This window comes from Lynx canadensis, chromosome E1 (genome assembly GCF_007474595.2).
Source record: "Lynx canadensis isolate LIC74 chromosome E1, mLynCan4.pri.v2, whole genome shotgun sequence".
Classification (NCBI taxonomy): domain Eukaryota; kingdom Metazoa; phylum Chordata; class Mammalia; order Carnivora; family Felidae; genus Lynx; species Lynx canadensis.
This window is the reverse complement of record NC_044316.2, coordinates 10,451,402-10,467,923: the sequence shown is the minus strand read 5'-3', so window position 1 is coordinate 10,467,923 and position 16,522 is coordinate 10,451,402. Positions and strand designations below refer to the sequence as shown.

At 56.0% G+C, this 16,522-nt stretch overlaps 1 protein-coding gene across 1 annotated transcript; it reads right to left on the bottom strand.

Moving 5' to 3' along the window:
• Window positions 1–46: 46 nt before the first annotated feature.
• LOC115501332 (serine protease 33-like) lies at window positions 47–16,292 on the bottom strand. The gene is made up of 6 exons (XM_032591201.1): window positions 16,163–16,292; window positions 3,636–3,746; window positions 2,199–2,349; window positions 1,858–2,117; window positions 1,165–1,331; window positions 47–563 (listed from the first exon to the last, which is right to left on the bottom strand). Exons 1-6 carry the CDS (start codon window positions 16,290–16,292, stop codon window positions 342–344), a joined length of 1,041 nt encoding a protein of 346 aa, XP_032447092.1. The 3' UTR covers window positions 47–341.
• Between the last annotated feature and the right edge of the window lie 230 nt (window positions 16,293–16,522).

The following is a 16,522-nucleotide window of genomic DNA, read 5'->3' as shown; positions in this document are numbered from 1 at the left end:
TCATGGTTTCTGTTAACACAGCAATCCGATCCTTCTTAGCACCCACTGTGGTTTGTATTTGCACATTTATTACTGTCATGACTCGGGCTATTGCTTGCCTCCCCTCCTCTAGACAAGCCCGCCTGTTGCCTGAGACCAGGGGCCCCACTGATCCTGTGTTCTGGTTGCCTGGCACATAGGAAGCACTGGTAACATTGTTGGACGAAGGAATAATTGTGAATACATCTCAATTACTCAAAGAGGAAGCAGATCCAGAGAGGGGAGTTTGCTGGCAACAGTCACAGCGGCAGGTAAGTAGCCGGATCAGGGTTCAAACCCAGGACTTCACAGGCTAAAGATCCTCACTGCCTCCTCTGTCTGGTCCCAGGCCGGGCCCAGCGACACTTCTTGGCCAGGGTGGGAAAAGTGGCATTAGGGACCTTATCTCTGATCCAGGAAATGAAGGGATGCACAGGCCTGTAGACTTCTGGGAGGCCAGGCCCCCAGCAGGGACCCCAGGTGATCACCCCCTGTAGCAGCCAGCTGTTAGCTTGGAAGCAGACCAGGGGGCTCCCATCAGACACCTGTGCGGGAGAGGGAAGGAGGGGTCAAAGCCAGCAGGGACCCACTGACCACTCCCTGAGAGGCGAGCAGAGATACCTGATTAGGGGAGGGGCCGGGGGGGCAGCCAGGGTTCCCACCTCTGACAGGAGATGCTGGGGAGGCCAGATGGTTGGGGGCCCCAGTGCAACACACAGAGCTCAGAGCTCGGGTGGACTTGGTCATCCCCCCTCCCCCCATCGCTCACACCCTCTTGCCAGTTAAAATGCTTTCTCCCACAAATTCTACCACTCTTGCCTGACCCTTTCCTCCTTGTGGCTTTTGAGGCTCAGTATTGCACAAAAATCAGTTTTTAACAAAACGCTTGTGTTTTGTCAGATAACCAGGGGCTTTCCAGCGGTTCACAACCTGGCTATGTCAAAGGCTGTCCCACATTCAAGCAGGACCTAAAGGGGAAGTCTCCCCAGGGGGTGGGAAGCCCCTAATCAGGGGTGCACATTAGCTGCTTGCCTGGGTGTTATGGAATAGGAGACCCTGGGAGGATGGCCAGCCTGGCTCTACCGAGTCTAGAGGCATTAGGAGGGGCTGTGGGGGAGCCTGCTTGGGCCCAGCTCGAATCCTTACCACCAGTTCAGAGGGGCCGGTGGGGGGCTTGGTGCACTGGGAGCCCTCAGGCAAGCTGGCCTCCGGGTCAGGACAGTCAGGGTGGAGGCGAAAGGCATCTTTGCAGGTGTGGATATGCAGTGGTCTCAGCGGGACACTGTGCAGCTCTCGGGGTGGGATGTAGGGATCTGCTGGGGGCGGGGGAGGGTGGGGGAGGGCTGCGATGGGCGGACCCTCAGCCAGGACTGATATCCGGCAGGTTTGCACCAGCCCTGCCCTGCCGGTTGGCACACCGCAGAGTTTCCCTCCCTGCCCCAAGTCTCCCTGCCCTGAACCCAGTCCTGAGCTTCCAGTCCTCCCTGACGCTCCTCACCTCCACCTCCCTCTGCTATGGCTCCATCCTCCCCTGCATTCTCACGGTGCTCCCAGGGAAGCTTTAAGCCTGGGGAGGAGGCCAGGAGCGTGCCCAGGGCCAGCCTTTGGGGCTGGGAGCTGACTCAGGCATAGTGGAGCGTCCCTGCTCACCCTCTCCCCTGCATGCTGGCATCTTTGGTGCTGACCATTGGCTGGCCAGAGCCAGGCTGTTCTCCGGGCTCGGGGACTGTGGGGATTAGTGCCCCCGCAGGTGCCCCAATCTCCACCTTGGCTGTCTGCCTCGCCCAGTCCAGCGCCCCCTGCTGCCCTCAACCATCCCAGGCACCTCTCCCATCCTACCGATATCAGCCTCAAACCCTTGGGCCCAGCAGAGCAGCCGTGGGAGGAAAGGTTGGGGCCGGGTGGCCAGAGGGACCGGCTGCACGGCGCTGCTGAGAGGTGGTGGCCTTGCCAGTCGAGCCAGGGCCAGGCCACCGGACGCAGAGCCCTCACTCCCTCCTGGGGACAGGAGCAGCTCCTCCACACGGGAAATGCTCTTGCAACTGTCCAGCACCAGGCGGTCTGGGCCCAGGGTCACTCTGAACTGGGACCGAGGCCCGCTGTAGAGATCAGGAGGTAGTGAGCCTGGGGGCCTCCCCTCTGGAGCCCCTCTCCACCACCCTCCCGGGCCCTGCACCCACCTGCCAAAGCATCTGGCTCCTGCGAGCACCCACTCTTGGGAGATGAGGGCCCCCTCGCAGCGGTAGCGGGCATCCAGGAAGATGCTTGCCTGCCAAGGCCACGCGGCCGGGCCCTTCCTGCTGTTGGCCTCCGCCGGCCTGATTCCCGCACCTCAGGAAATGAGGCCTCACAGCTCCGCTCCGGGACCCCCACACCCGGGGGGGGGGGGGTCTGGCGTTCATTTCTTTCCTGTCTGACCCGCCGCCTTTCCATCCAGGCCCCTGCTAACCTCTGCAGCCCCAGATCCGACCTCTCGCCTCCTCCCGCCCGAGGCCAGGCTGCCTGTCTGTGATGCGGTCCTGTGTGAGCTGGAGAAAGCTACCTAACCTCTCAGGGTCTCAGTTTCCTAGTTCCACCCCGAGGGGTCTTGTGAGGATTGGAGGGAGTAATGTAGGTCAGAGACTGGGCACATCATCTCCGCCCTGCCCACCGAGAGAACTCCTATTCAGCCTTCAAAGCCCACTTTTGTGAAGTCTTCTTTGCATGCCTGTCCCCAGCCCCTCCCCATCTTCCCTGTGGGGAAGAGTGCCTCACCTTCCTGCCCAGAAGCTCAGTGTAGGTGGGTATCCAGCTCTGCTTGCTTTTCTCTCAAGATGGGGAGCTCACTCATTGCTAAGGCAGCTGGGCCTCATTTAGGTGCCTTCACCCTGTCCACGTGGTTTGACCCTCAGGATCTTCAAAGGTCAGGCCCCATCCACATGGAGCTCCTCCCTGGAGGCTACACACCCCCCACTGCCTGTCACCATGTCTGTCCTGCACCCGAGTTCCTGTTACTCGAACCCAAGTCTGGGTCGGCAGTTTTTTTTGTTTTTTTTTTAATTTTTTTTTTTTCCAACGTTTATTTATTTTTTTGGGACAGAGAGAGACAGAGCACGAACGCGGGAGGGGCAGAGAGAGAGGGAGACACAGAATCGGAAACAGGCTCCAGGCTCCGAGCCGTCGGCCCAGAGCCCGACGCGGGGCTCGAACTCGCGGACCGCGAGATCGTGACCCGGCCGAAGTCGGACGCCCAACCGACTGCGCCACCCAGGCGCCCCTAAATGACACTTTTTAAAAGAATTTTTTTTCAACGTTTTTTATTTATTTTTGGGACAGAGAGAGACAGAGCACGAACGCGGGAGGGGCAGAGAGAGAGGGAGACGCAGAACCGGAAACAGGCTCCAGGCTCCGAGCCGTCGGCCCAGAGCCCGACGCGGGGCTCGAACTCGCGGACCGCGAGATCGTGACCCGGCCGAAGTCGGACGCCTAACCGACTGCGCCACCCAGGCGCCCCATGGGTCGGCAGTTTTAAGAGAACCTGGACTCTCAGCCCTCCAGGGATGGGTGCCCCCCCTCCCCCCCCGCGGAGGCCACCTCCTTGACCCTCTATCCCCAGCCCCCTTCCCGCAGCCTCTTACCGGACAGGAGAGCAGCACCGGGAACATTTGCATAGCGGGCCCCGGGTCTCGTCCCCACCGGGTCTGGCCTCCTCCCCGCCAGCCCAGGACGTTTAACGTCTCCGGCGTCCCCTCCCCACCACCCACACAAGGCCCACGTCACCAGGCAAGGGGGAACTGGCCTGGGAAAGAGGAAGCGGCCACGGCAGGACTGGCAGGGGGCGGGCGTCCTGGCGACAGACCTAGGCCCATCCTGGTGACCGCAGCAGGGACTCACATCCCGCCCTGCCTCCCTCCGGTCTCAGGTGACAGGTGGAGAGGGCAGCTGGCCCGAACCCACAGCAGTACTGATAATCCCAACCCCCCCTCTGTTGATGCCCCAGCGAGCTCGGGGGCGCCCACACCGAGGGTTCCCCACAGCAACTCCACGAGGGCCGTCCTGCCACCTCCCAGTCCCTGTTACAGATGGGGAAGTCGAGGCTCGGAGAGGTGAAGTGATTTGCCGAGATCAGTGTTGGAAGCAGAGTTGGATTCAAACCAGAGTCTGCGCGACTCCAGATCACCACATCCTTCCCTCTCACAGCTCTTCTCGGTCTTTCTCCCTGGCTCAGGCGCTCGGCTCTTCACGCCAAGAATGCTCGTGGGCTCCCCGCCAGATGCAGCACAGGCCAGACCACAGCTGAATCCCCCAGGCAATGCAAAGGTGGGCCCTTTGTGGCGTGTCACGCCCCTCTGGCCCCTCCTGCGGCTGTCCCCCTGCCCCCCCGGCCCCCCAGCCTCACGGTGCTGGACGCCTGCATGCACACCGCCTTCTTTCAAATCGTATGTATTTGTTTTCGCTGAGGTGGAACTCACATAACCATTCTTTAAGTTACAATTCAGTGTACCCCAGTGTCTTTGCACGTGCTCTTTTCTTCAAGCCTGGAATATCCCTTCCGCCTTTGCTGCCTGAAAGCTCCTTACTGAACTTCAAGATCCAGATCAATGTCCCCTCCTTCAGCCTGCCTTTCTTCTGTCCCCCTGCCCCATGTTGGTCCAGGGGCTTTCTCTGGACCTCTCAGCCCCCCAGTCACAGCCCCATCCCGAAAAGGCTGCGGTCTGACCCGGACTCCCAGACCACACTGAGAACTCTGTGAGTGCCCGTGGAGAGAGGGCACATTGGAGCCACTTACTGATTGCTTGTGGGATGACTGCATGAGCGAGTGAATGGGTGGGAGTCTTTGGGGGATACTGGAGGGGGTAGGGCTGGAGCCTTAAGGTTCCAGCCGCAGGGGGAGGTGTAGATTCAGGGAGGGGGAGAAGAAGACTCGGGGACCCCAACCTCCAGCAGCATGACAGAATAATCGGGTCTGGGGCAGAGCCCGACATAGAACAAAGGCCCTCAGTTTCCGTCTCCAGCCTGTCTCCGCTTTTCAGTGTGACCCCGGGCAAGTCATTGCCTTACTCAGGATCTCAGTGTTTGCATTAGTAAGAGAGGGGCAATGCCTGGACTATCTCGTTCTCCTGTTGAGTCATGGGAAGGGCTGGGGGGGGGTGCTTCCTGGCCCCTCCAAATCAACCTCCGCGACTGGGGCATGCCCTCTTAACCCCTGATGTTCAAGGGAGGAAGTGCGTGGAGTGGCTGCTTCCAGAGTTAACCAGCAGAGGGAGCTGTGGAGAAATGGGTCACACAGTCTTGGGTTCTAATCCAGACCCTGCCCCTTAGTAGCTGTGTGAACCTGGGCTGGGTGCTTAAGTTTTCTGAGCCTCAGCTTTCCAGGCACACCTGTCTAGTGGGGCTCAGTAAATGGTAGCAAGGGTCTCCACTGTGAGGATGGGGATGTGATTGGAGTCCAGGTCGCTGGTAGACAAATGGAATTGCTGGCCAAATTCTGGAAAACACTGTATGTCTTTTTTTTTTTTTAATGTTTATTTATTTTTAAGAGAGAAAGAGAGAGAGAGAGACAGAGGGACAGAGCGTGAGGAGGGATGGGGCAGGGAGAGAGGGAGACACAGAGTGTGAAGCAGGCTCCAGGCTCTGAGCTGTCAGCACAGAGCCCGACGCGGGGCTCGAACTCACGAACCATGAGATCGTGACCCGAGCTGAAGTCAGATGCTTAACCGACTGAGCCACCCCCGTACCCCAAAACACTGTAAGTCTTTAAAAACCATTCATCTGTGGGGTGCCTGGGTGGCGCCTCTCTGTCTCAAAGATAAATAAACATTAAAAAAATGTTTAAAAACACATTCGTCTTTAGGGGCGCCCGGATGGCTCAGTCGGTTGAGCGTCCCACTCTTGATCTCAGCTCAGGTCTTGATCTCGGGGTCGTGAGTTCAAGCCCTGCGTTGGGCTCCACAAATGGGCATGAAGCCTACTTAAACAGAAAACCATTCATCTTTAATCCGGAGGAAATAAACACGTCGGCCGAAGCCAGGCAAGTTACATGAAGCATGTTCACATGTCGGGCACATGACACGTAGGCCACATGTAACAGAAAACTCATTTGGGGCTTACATACATGGAGGTCATTTGTCTCAAACATACAGTCCAGAACTGACAGGGCGGCTCGGCTATGCCATCGGGGACCCAGGCTCCTTCTATCTTCCCGCTCCACCTTCTTAACATGTGGCTTTTGTCCTCATAACCACAAGGTGGCTGATTCCGCTTCGTTCCAGCGAGACTTTGTGTAGGATGTGACATCCCATACAAACCACTGATTGGAGGAGGGCTTTCGGACACAACCCATTAGCCAGAACTACTTGACAGGGCATGTCTAGCTGCAAGGGAGTCTGGGAGCTTGAGCGTTTTTCTGTCCGGGCTGCCCAGGATAGGACAGCAAGGGACAGGGCAGTTAGAATGAGCGTCGCATTAGCCAATTCTTCAATCCCAGGGTTGCTTCTGTTGATCTTAAGCGTATCTCCACATCTAGCTTTTGTTTTCCTCCGTTGAGAGACACGGCCGCCAGAAGTATTTCTTTGCTTCAGGAGAACATGACCGTGTGGGCATGCAAATAAGGGAGTAACGGATCAAGCTTTGCCTCAGACAGTTGTTGTGGATGGGGTGGTATTTGGAACACGGACTAACTCTTGTGGCGTGGGCACCCACTGATGCAATCAGATGCCCAGTAGCTCAGAACATGCTCGACCAATCCGCGTGGACACCTGTTGATGGGCCGGACTGCCTCACGCCGGCAGAATGCCGGCCCCCGCGGTAGGTGTTTCGATCCACGGTTGCCTCAACTTCCACAGCTGGAAAATCCTGTCCTGTTGGGTGAATTTTCAGATGACACTACGTCGGTCAAAGAAAGCCTTGTGGCTCTTGACGTGTAATCCCTGGCCTGTGGGTCATGGGTGGGTCAGGGTCATGGGTGGGTCGGGGGTCAGGGGTGGGTCAGGGGTGGCATGCCCGTGGCCCGACTGGCTTGTGGGAGGGGGTGCAGGTGCCGGTTGCTCCTCATGATCCTTCCCTACCTCCCCGGAGTTCCAGCCCAGGAGGGAGATGGGTGGTGAAGGGAAGGGAGAGAGGTGATCTCCCCAGGAGATGGTGGGGACGCTCTCTGGCGAGAGAGGCTGCTGCGGATTTAGAGAATCTAGGATGATTTCTTATTTTTTAAAGTTTATTTTGAGAGAGAGGGAGAGAGCGAGAGCGAGAGAGAGAGAGAGAGAGAGTGCACATGCACGCACCAGCAGGGGAGGGGCAGAGCCAGAGAGAGAGAATGTCAAGGAGGCTCAGTGCTGTCGGTGCAGAGCCCGACGCGGGGCTCTATCCCACGACCCGTGAGATTATGACCTGAGCTGAAATCAAGAGTTGGACGCTCAACTGACTGAGCCCCCCAGGCACCCCTAGTATGGTGTTATTTATTTATTTATATTTATTTAATTCGTATAGGAATCGAATTTAGTGGTTTTTGTTTTCAGGGATAGAATTTAGTGACTCGTCGCTTACATATAATACTCAGTGCTCATCCCAGCAAGTGCCCTCCCTAATCCCCCTCACCCCTTTAGCCCTTCCCCCCACCCAACACCCCGCCAGCAACCCTCAGTTTGTTCTCTGTATTTAAGAGTCTCCTATGGTTTGCCTCCCTCTCTGTTTTTATCTTATTTTTGCTTCCCTTCCCTCGTGTTCATTTGTTTGGTGTCTTCAATTCCACATATGAGTGAAGTCATGATATCTGTCTTTCTCTGACTGATTTCGCTTTGCGTGATACCCTCTGGTTCCATCCACGTAGTTGCAAGTGGCAAGATTTCATTCTTTTTCATCACCGAGTAATACTCCATCGTATGTATATACCACATCTTCCTTATCCATTCATCAGTCAATGGACATTTGGGCTCTTTTCCATGCTTCGGCTATTGTAGATAGTGGTGCTATAAACTTTGGGGTGCATGTGACCCTTCAAATTAGCATTTTTGTATCCTTTGGATAAATACCTAGTAGGGCAATTGCTGGGTCGTAGGGTACTTCTATTTTTAATGTTTTGAGGAACCTCCATACTATTTTCCAGAGTGGCTGCACCGGTTTGCATTCCCAGATGTCACTTAAAAAAAAAAACAAACTTTCTTATTGCTTATTTATTTTTGAGAGAGAGACAGAGTTCGAGAGGGGAAGGGGCAGAGAGAGAGGGAGACATAGAACCCGAAGCAGGCTCCAGGCTCCGAGCTGTGAGCACAGAGCCCTATGCAGGGCTTGAACTCATGAAATGCGAGATCATGACCCGAGCTGAAATCGGACGTTTAACCGACTGAGCCCTCCAGGCGCCCTCCCCACCAGATGTCACTTTTATTTATTTATTTATTTTTTAATTTTTTTTTTTAACGTTTATTTATTTTTGAGACAGAGACAGAGCATGAACGGGGGAGGGTCAGAGAGAGGGAGACACAGAATCTGAAACAGGCTCCAGGCTCTGAGCTGTTAGCACAGAGCCCGACGCGGGGCTCGAACTCACGGACCGCGAGATCATGACCTGAGCCGAAGTCGGCTGCTTAACCGACTGAGCCACCCAGGCGCTCCCAGATGTCACTTTTATTTTTATTTTATTTTATTTTTTTTTTTAATTTTTTTTCAACGTTTTTATTTATTTTTGGGACAGAGAGAGACAGAGCATGAGCGGGGGAGGGGCAGAGAGAGAGGGAGACACAGAATCGGAAACAGGCTCCAGGCTCTGAGCCATCAGCCCAGAGCCTGACGCGGGGCTCGAACCCACGGACTGCGAGATCGTGACCTGGCTGAAGTCGGACGCCCAACCGACTGCGCCACCCAGGCGCCCCCAGATGTCACTTTTAAATGGACCGAAGTCACCCAGGCTGGGAAAAGGGACAACAGAAGGATGATTTTTTTTTAAGTGTCCCAGATGACAAATCCATGTAAGTGTCTCCATGTGGTGCTTGAGAAGAATCCAAGTGGAGATTACATTGTTTAAGTGACTTCCTCTACTTGATGAAAATTCGTGATTTCAAAACATGCTGTCATAGGGGTGCCTGGGTGGTTCAGTCGGTTGACTGTCTGACTCTTGACTTTGGCTCAGGTTATGATCTCACCATTTATGGGTTTGAGCCCTGCATGAGGCTCTGCACTGACAGTATGGAGCCTGCTTGGGATTTCTCTCTCTCTCTCTCTCTCTCTCTCTCTCTCTGCCCCTCCCCTGCTCACTTGCTCTCTCTCTAAAGAAGTAAACTTTAAAAAAATAAAATAAAACAACATTGTCTAAAAAAATGCTGCTGCGGGGGCATCTGGCTAGCTCTGTTGGTGGAACGTGCAACTTTTGATCTTGGGGTTTTGAGTTCAAGCCACTGGGTGTAGAGATTACTTAAAAATAAAATCTTTAGGGATGCTTGGGTGGCTCAGTTGGTTGGGCCTCCGACTTCGGCTCAGGTCATGGGATCTCACTGTCCGTGGGTTCGAGCCCCACGTCGGCCTCTGTGCTGTCAGCTCAGAGCCTGGAGCCTGCTTCGGTTTCTGTGTCTTCTTCTCTTTCTGCCCCTCCCCTGCTCATCTGACGGTTCTAGAGTGTTTCTTCCTCATAGCTATGAAATGTTTCCCCTCTGAGAAATGGTGGGGTGGATGGGGTTCCTGGTGCCACATTTTTGGGGTGGTAGATATTGCAAAGTGCTTTCCCATCCGTTCAGCTGCATGGCCCCCCACAATAGCTGCAGAGGTGGAAGGTAACAGCTCCCCCACAGGGGACGAAGCCAAGAGGCTCAGAGCTGGACGGGACCTCTCTAAACTGCACAGCAAGGTGGTAGTGGGCGGGGCTAGAATCCAGGTCTGCTTCTGGCTGGCTCCTGCAGGGGCGTGGCCTCGGTGGGGGGTGGGGGTAGAAGGAATGAACACCGAGACGAGTAAACAGTGTGAGGCAGGGATAAGTGCTAGGAGGAAGAAATAAAACAGTGCAAAGGACTGGAGAGTGATGGGTGTTATTGTAGGTGGGTGCCCAGGGAAGACCTCTTAGAGGAGGAAAGTTTGAGCAAAATCCCAAGAGAAGTGAAGGGGTGAGTCATGCGAGGACCTGGGGTTGAGCACTTCCAGAAGAATCCCACTCAGTGCAAAGGTCCGGAGGTGGCGTTTGCTGGAGGAACAGAGAGGCAGGCTGGAGCCCGCTCGCACTGACTTGCACTGACTCACAAAGACAGCTGTGCCCAACTTTGCCTTCGGTGATGTCACATCGGTAGCTTGCACTCAGCCACAGAGGGAGCATTTACACCACAGAAATTGGTAAATGCTAAACTCGGGGCTTTTGAGTTTTTATATTTGATTGTTTTTCGGAGAGCCACCCTCAGCAGCCCGGCACTGGGGGCAGGAGATGGGTTTGGAGAGCTCACCAGGGCCTCACGGCAGTGGAGGGTTTTGAGCCAAGGAGGGATGTGAAGTGACTTGGGTTTTGACAGAGTTTCTGGCCACCATGTGGGGAAGAGACCATGGGCCTTGGGGGTCGGGGGTCGGGGGGTCTGGGAGGCCAGTGAGGGGGCAGATGTGAATCCAGAAAGGATTGCCAGATTTAGCAAATGAAAATACACAACCGCCGGCCTCAGGGAAGCTGATCCCTACGCCTCCCTTCCATTCTTCACGAGTGGGGCGTGTGGGGCCGGGTGAGGGACTTGACCTATGGGAGCAGGAAGCTACTGCAGGGACACGATCTGATCTGTGTTTCCCAAAACCTCTCTCTGGCTGCTGTGCAGAGACTAGGGTCCAGGAGCAGGAGAGGGAGCCCAGGGGACAGTGCAACAGGAAATGATGGTGGCCGGGACTAGGCCGTGAGCCGGGAGGATGGCGCTTCTCCAACTCGGGCTCCCCTAGTCACTCTGCTCCAGCTCCAGGGACACTCCTGCCTCAGGGCCTTTGCACCTGCTGTTCCCTCTGCCTGGACTGCTCTCCCATCAAATCTCCACAGGGGATTCCTTCCTCTCCTCCTTCAAATCCTTGCTGCAATGTCACTATCTCTGTCCGGCCTTCCCTGACCATCCTGTTTACAATAACACCCCCCTCCCTGCCCCCCCCCTGCCCCCACATTACTTCCTACTGCTGCCCCCTGCTGCCCCCTGCTTTATTTTTCCGCATGGTGCTTATCACCTTCTAAGACCAGTGTAATTGAGTTGATTTGTTCTGCTGCTCTCTTTCAGCCAAAATCTGAATTTCTCACGGCAGAGACTTCTGTCTGTCTCACGGCCGAATCCCCAGAACCAGGAACGGCGTCTGGCACACGGTAGGTGCTCCACACCATTTAATCAGTGACTGGATGTTCGCATTTGGGCCTGTTGGAGGTTGTAGATTGGAGGCGTAGATCGGGGGCGGGGGGCGACTCCCAGGTGCCTGCCCTGGATGGAGGTGCCGTTTGCTGAGATGAGGGGCCTCAGGGTGGGGAGCTGGTGAGCGTGGTATTAGTCACAGGAATTGGAGGGCTTGTGGGGGGTCCGCGGGGAGATGTCCGGGGAGCACTGGCTGTCGGGACCTGGAGCTCGGGGAGAGGGCCGGGCTGGAGCAGGGTTGAAAGCGGTCCGTGTAAAGCTCAGGGAGGAACAGAGCGAGGAGGGGACAGGGGCCGGGCCAAGCCCCAAGATACAAACATTCCAGAGAAGGGCAGAAGACCTGGGGGGGGGGGGGGTCAGGAGAGGCGGGGTGCCATGAGGTTGATGTCCCCGATGACATTCATCCCGGGCCAGTCTCCCTCGCAGACCTTGGATCTTTGCGAGGACAGAGCAGATGCAGTTCTCCAGCCCACAGCCAGGGTAATCGCGGGCAGGCCTCAGGAATGTTCTGGGATGGGTAAGATCGGTGCAGTGTGTTCGCCCAGCTACTGGGTTCTCCGGGGACCACGATGGATTGCAGCACCAAGGGCGGAGCTCCAGACTCTGTGACAGATGTGATGCCATCTCCCCCCACCCCCCGCATCCCCGCCCAGGTCCCCCGGTCAGCCGGGGTGGGCCAAGTGAGGGAAGCAGGGGTGAAGAGGGGAGCCGAGAAACCACAAATGACCTCAAGCTGGAGCCGTCTAGCCATGAGGTCAGCCCACCCAGCCATCCAGGCTTTTGGAAGTCAAGGACAGCAACTTCCTGGCAGGCTCCTGGCTCTCCCTTCCACCCAAACCGCAATCAACTCACAGGCTGGCCTGGGGGCAGTCCCTTCTCCTGCGGGGGAGAAGGGGGGCAGGGAGTGCTGGCATTCAAATCCCCCCGGCCACACTGAGGTCCAGCGCGGTCACATCCCATGTCCTGCTTGCCGGGCCCCCGGCAGCGGCTCCCCCACTTCCCCTCCCTGTTCCCCGAGTCTGGGAGTTTACAAGCCTCTCTGACTTAGGCACTGACACTTCCGGGCAGAAATCGCTCCTTCCTATTTGCCTCATGACCTTTGGAGTGGAGGCAGCCTGTCCTGGCCACCGTGTGCTGAGGCAAAAACAGACAAAGTACAAGCACCAGAAGAAGGAAGGGGTGTGTGTGTGTGTGTATATGTGTGTGTGTGTGTGTGTGTGTCTTTGCATGCGTGTGCAAGCCCCCATGTGTGTTTCCGAATGTGCGTCCCAGTAGCTTGCATCTCCATGGGTACATGTCCCCGTGTGTGTATTGTTCTCGTGTGTACGTGTGAGCCTACGTGAGCCTCTGTGCGTGTGAACGTGTAGGAGCGTGTCCCTGTACTCTTCTGCGTGCGAGTGTGTACGTAGCAGGGTCCCTGTACTTTGTGAGTCCCTCCCTGTGTGGGTATGAGCACGTCTGTGTTTCTGTGACCCTGTGTGGCCCGTGGGGCTTGGCAATGCTGGGCGGAGATTGGAGGGGCCGGCCAGACTGCCAGCCGGCACCTGCCTCACGCCCAGCCCTGCTTGTCACCTGCGAGACAGTAGGCGATGGGCCGTGTGAGACCTCATGACCTGTCACCACTGGGACAGAGCAGGGGGGTCCCAAAGGCTGGGAGAGATGAGGAGGGTGGTTGTGCCAGGGAGACTGTGGACCGCGAGTCGGGGAACCTAGGCCCCCACCCGGGCCGTCAGCCCTCAGCATCCTCTAGAAGACGCCTATCTTGGTCTTGGGCACTAGGGCACCTCCCACCTGCCCTCGTGACCGGTAGATCTGGCTTTTCCCTGTTTACCTGCGAGCCCCCCACTCGGTATCTGCTCTCCATTTCTTCCTTCCTTTTTTTTTTTTTTAAGTTTTATTTCATTTGTACCTCTTTTTACTATTTATTTATATTTATTTTTGAGAGACAGAACGTGAGCAGGGAAGGGACAGAGAGAGGGAGACACAGAATCCGAAGCAGGCTCCAGGCTCCGAGCTATCTGCAGAGAGCCCGGTGCGGGGCTCAAACCCACGAGCTATGAGATCATGACCTGAGCTGAAGCTGGACGCCCAACTCACTGAGCCACCCGGGTTCCCCTCCACTTCTTCCCTTCTAACGTACCCCAATTTGTGGGGAAGCAACATGCCTATGTAAGCACTTGACTTCTGAGCCTCCCTTGCAGCTAGGGATGGCCTATGACATGGTTCTAAGATGTATGCACCTGTCTGTGACCAGGAAGGGGTTTACTCCTGTTGACGACAGGGGACACACGGCGTGCCAGGTCCTTCTCCCTCTTTTATTCTGCCTGGAACATGAATGTGATGGCGGGATCCCAGGAGCTGTCTTGCAGTCATGAGTTAAGAGAGGGAGACTGTCATGAGTATAACGGCAAAGTGGAAAGAGAGCCTTTGTCCCTGACAACTAAACCAAGGTCAACAAAGTGCTTTGGATTTCTCCCAATGAAAGAAAAAGACACCTTCAAGTGCATAAGCCATGTTGGTGGTTTTCTGTTGCTGGCAGCCCAATGCAATCTTAACCGATCATTCCAGGTTGAGGGCTGGGAGGACAGGATGCCCGGCACTCCCCCACCGCCCGCGGTGGGCCCTGCCCCCCTCCTCAGAGACCTTCCCGCCTCCAGCCGCTGCCATTAACACCGGGATCCGTGTTCAGATCGGGCCTGGAATCAGTTATCATTTAGACCGACTCTCCATTTCCAGTCTTGCAGAGGCTTCCTGCTGAGTGACAGGAGAATAGATTGCTACCCTCGTGACAAAGAAGGGACTGAGGTTCAGAGAGGGCTGGGGCTTGCCACGAGTCACCAGCTGAGGAGATGACAACCTGGTCCCTAATTCTGGTGAGTTCTGTGGGCCCCTACAGGGAGTTCTCGTTCCCACCTCCCCTCGCCCACCTGCCTCACGGGGGCCTGAGATGCCCCCATGGAGAACAGGCAGTGTCCTTTGCAGGTTCATCCACTGAACTGCCCCCTTCTCGGGAGGGGGCGTTCTGTCTATGGTGTCCTCAGGGCACCCTCTCCGGTGGGTGGCACTGGACCCAGGAGGGCTTGCTGAAGAAAGCAGGGAAGGAGAGGGTGGAGGGGACCCAGCAGACTGACAGTCGCCTCCCCTCGGAAGAGGGGGCCCCGGGAGCAGCTTCCGTTGGCCCCTGTAAACGTGGGTGTGAGCCGTGGCCGGGCCACGTGGGCTTTCCCCGCTGGATGCCCCCGCCACTCGCTGGTGACTGAACCAGATTACTCACAGCTGCCTGCCTTAGTCAGAGAGGCGTGTCCGTCTGTAAAGAATGGGAACCGGGTACATGGAGTCCCGGACGCGGACACAGTCCCCCACCGAACCCCTCATCCCTGTGCTTTGTGGACTTGGGTCGCTTTCTCTCCTGAGCTGAGCTTAGACGTAAACTGTGACGATGACTCCGTCTGGAAGGAGAAGGCGAAGACAGAAATGGTTACATACCTGAGATGCTGCTCAAATGTCCCCGGGCTTAAGGAGGAGTCCGTGTGGGTAACGATGGCTGGTCTAGCGCCTCTGAAATGCCAGGCGCCTGCCTGGCTGTCACTTCCTAAGTCTGTAAAACCGCTCAGCCAGAGAGGTCTGAACATCCCCACTGCACAGATGAGGGCATGGAGGTCGGGGCTGTCCAGTCCTGGCTCCCCCACGGCCTCTGCCCACCTCTCTGGCCCCCTTCTCTCCTCCATTCTCTGGGCCCCTTGGCCCGGCCGACACGTGCTTGTCCCTTGGGTCCCAACTTACACGTCCATCCTTGACTTCCCCGGCTGGACGAGAGGCTCCTCCCGGCTCCCAGGTGTCTCAGCACCCCTCACCTTGGCACTTAACACAGGGGACCATGGCTGCCTGGGTGAGATGTGGTCTCCCCTGGGAGCAGGCTGGGGCCGTGACTCTAGTGCACAGCACAGACAATAAAGACTGCCTTGGTCGTGATGTGGCAGGGTTGAAATCCAGGTGTTTCTGATCCCAAAGCGCATCTTCTTAAAGCTCTGGGACTGGATGGGGGCGCCTGGGTGACTCAGTCGGTTAAGCGTCCGACTTCAGCTAAGGTCACGGTTTCGCGGTTCATGAGTTCGAGTCCCGCATCGGGCTCTGTGCTGACAGCTCGGAGCCTGGAGCCTGCCTCGGACCCTGTGTCCCCCTCTCTCTCTGTCCCTCCGCTGCTCACACTTTCTCTCTCAAGAAGGAAAAAAAAGAAACCCTGTTCTTTTGCTCATCCATAGGATGCAATTCCTCACCCATTCATGTTTTATCCAGAGATTGAAGCCCTTTGATCACGCGTTCAGGCTCCACTTGTGATTCTGGTTCTCTTGTTGTTTCCACAGCATCTGCAGTGGCCTCCTCTGCTGGTCTTAAATCTCCAATTTGTAAAAAAAAAAAAAAAAAAACAAAAAAAAAACAAAAGTGCACTACCTATGAGATGCAATAGAGAGAGGGATACCCACACTCTCTCCCTGGGCTTAGCTTGCCCAATGAGAGCCCACTTTGAACCTTTACTGGGACTGCTAACTACCCCCACTGCCGCAATGGGGGGCCCCTGGAGGTTGTTTCAAGGAGTCTGATGTTAGATGTTCCCAAAGTGATGAGGGTTAAGGTTCTGCAGCTCAGGAAGGCACTCAGGGCTTGGGTCAGAGATCATGTGATAACACAGGACCAAAGCATCCACCGCTGAGCTCATCGCCTAACCCCTGACCTGTTCCTCTTCCAGGGAGCCCATCTGGGGGACAACATCTCCACTACCTGCCCAGAAACTCTGACATCTCCTGCACTTCTCTCTCTCCACACACCTGTTTCAGGGACGTTGCTCTGTATTCCTGCTGCCACTACCCAGTCCAGACCCCCATCATCACTGTCAACCTGGACTGTCACAATGACCTCCTCCTGGCCTCCAGTCTCTTTCTCGAGTATGCCCTCCATAGCGTTTGCCAAAATTATTTTTCTGAACCAGGAATTGTAAACCCAAATGCCCACGACGGCCGGACAGGAGACGCGAGCCAAGAGAGTTGAGTTTGTGTATCTAACGCACATGCTAGTCTTCATTCCCACAAAGATAACGTTTGTGTTACTGAAACCCAAGTTCGGTCGCTTGTCTCTTGAAAGCCAATGCTTGAGAGATAGTGACGGCGGGAAAGGAAAGGCTGTTTTAT

Bases quoted from the DNA above. Each gene is read 5' to 3' on its own strand.
- LOC115501332 (XM_032591201.1), bottom strand. From the start codon at position 16,292: ATGGAGGGCATACTCGAGAAAGAGACTGGAGGCCAGGAGGAGGTCATT. The intron at 3,747-16,162 runs GTGTGTGGAGAG...GGTGGTGGGGAG, and splicing joins GAGCAACGTCCCTGAAACAG to GGGACGCCGGAGACGTTAAA. The intron at 1,332-1,857 runs GTAGGATGGGAG...CGCCCCCAGCAG, and splicing joins AGGGTTTGAGGCTGATATCG to ATCCCTACATCCCACCCCGA.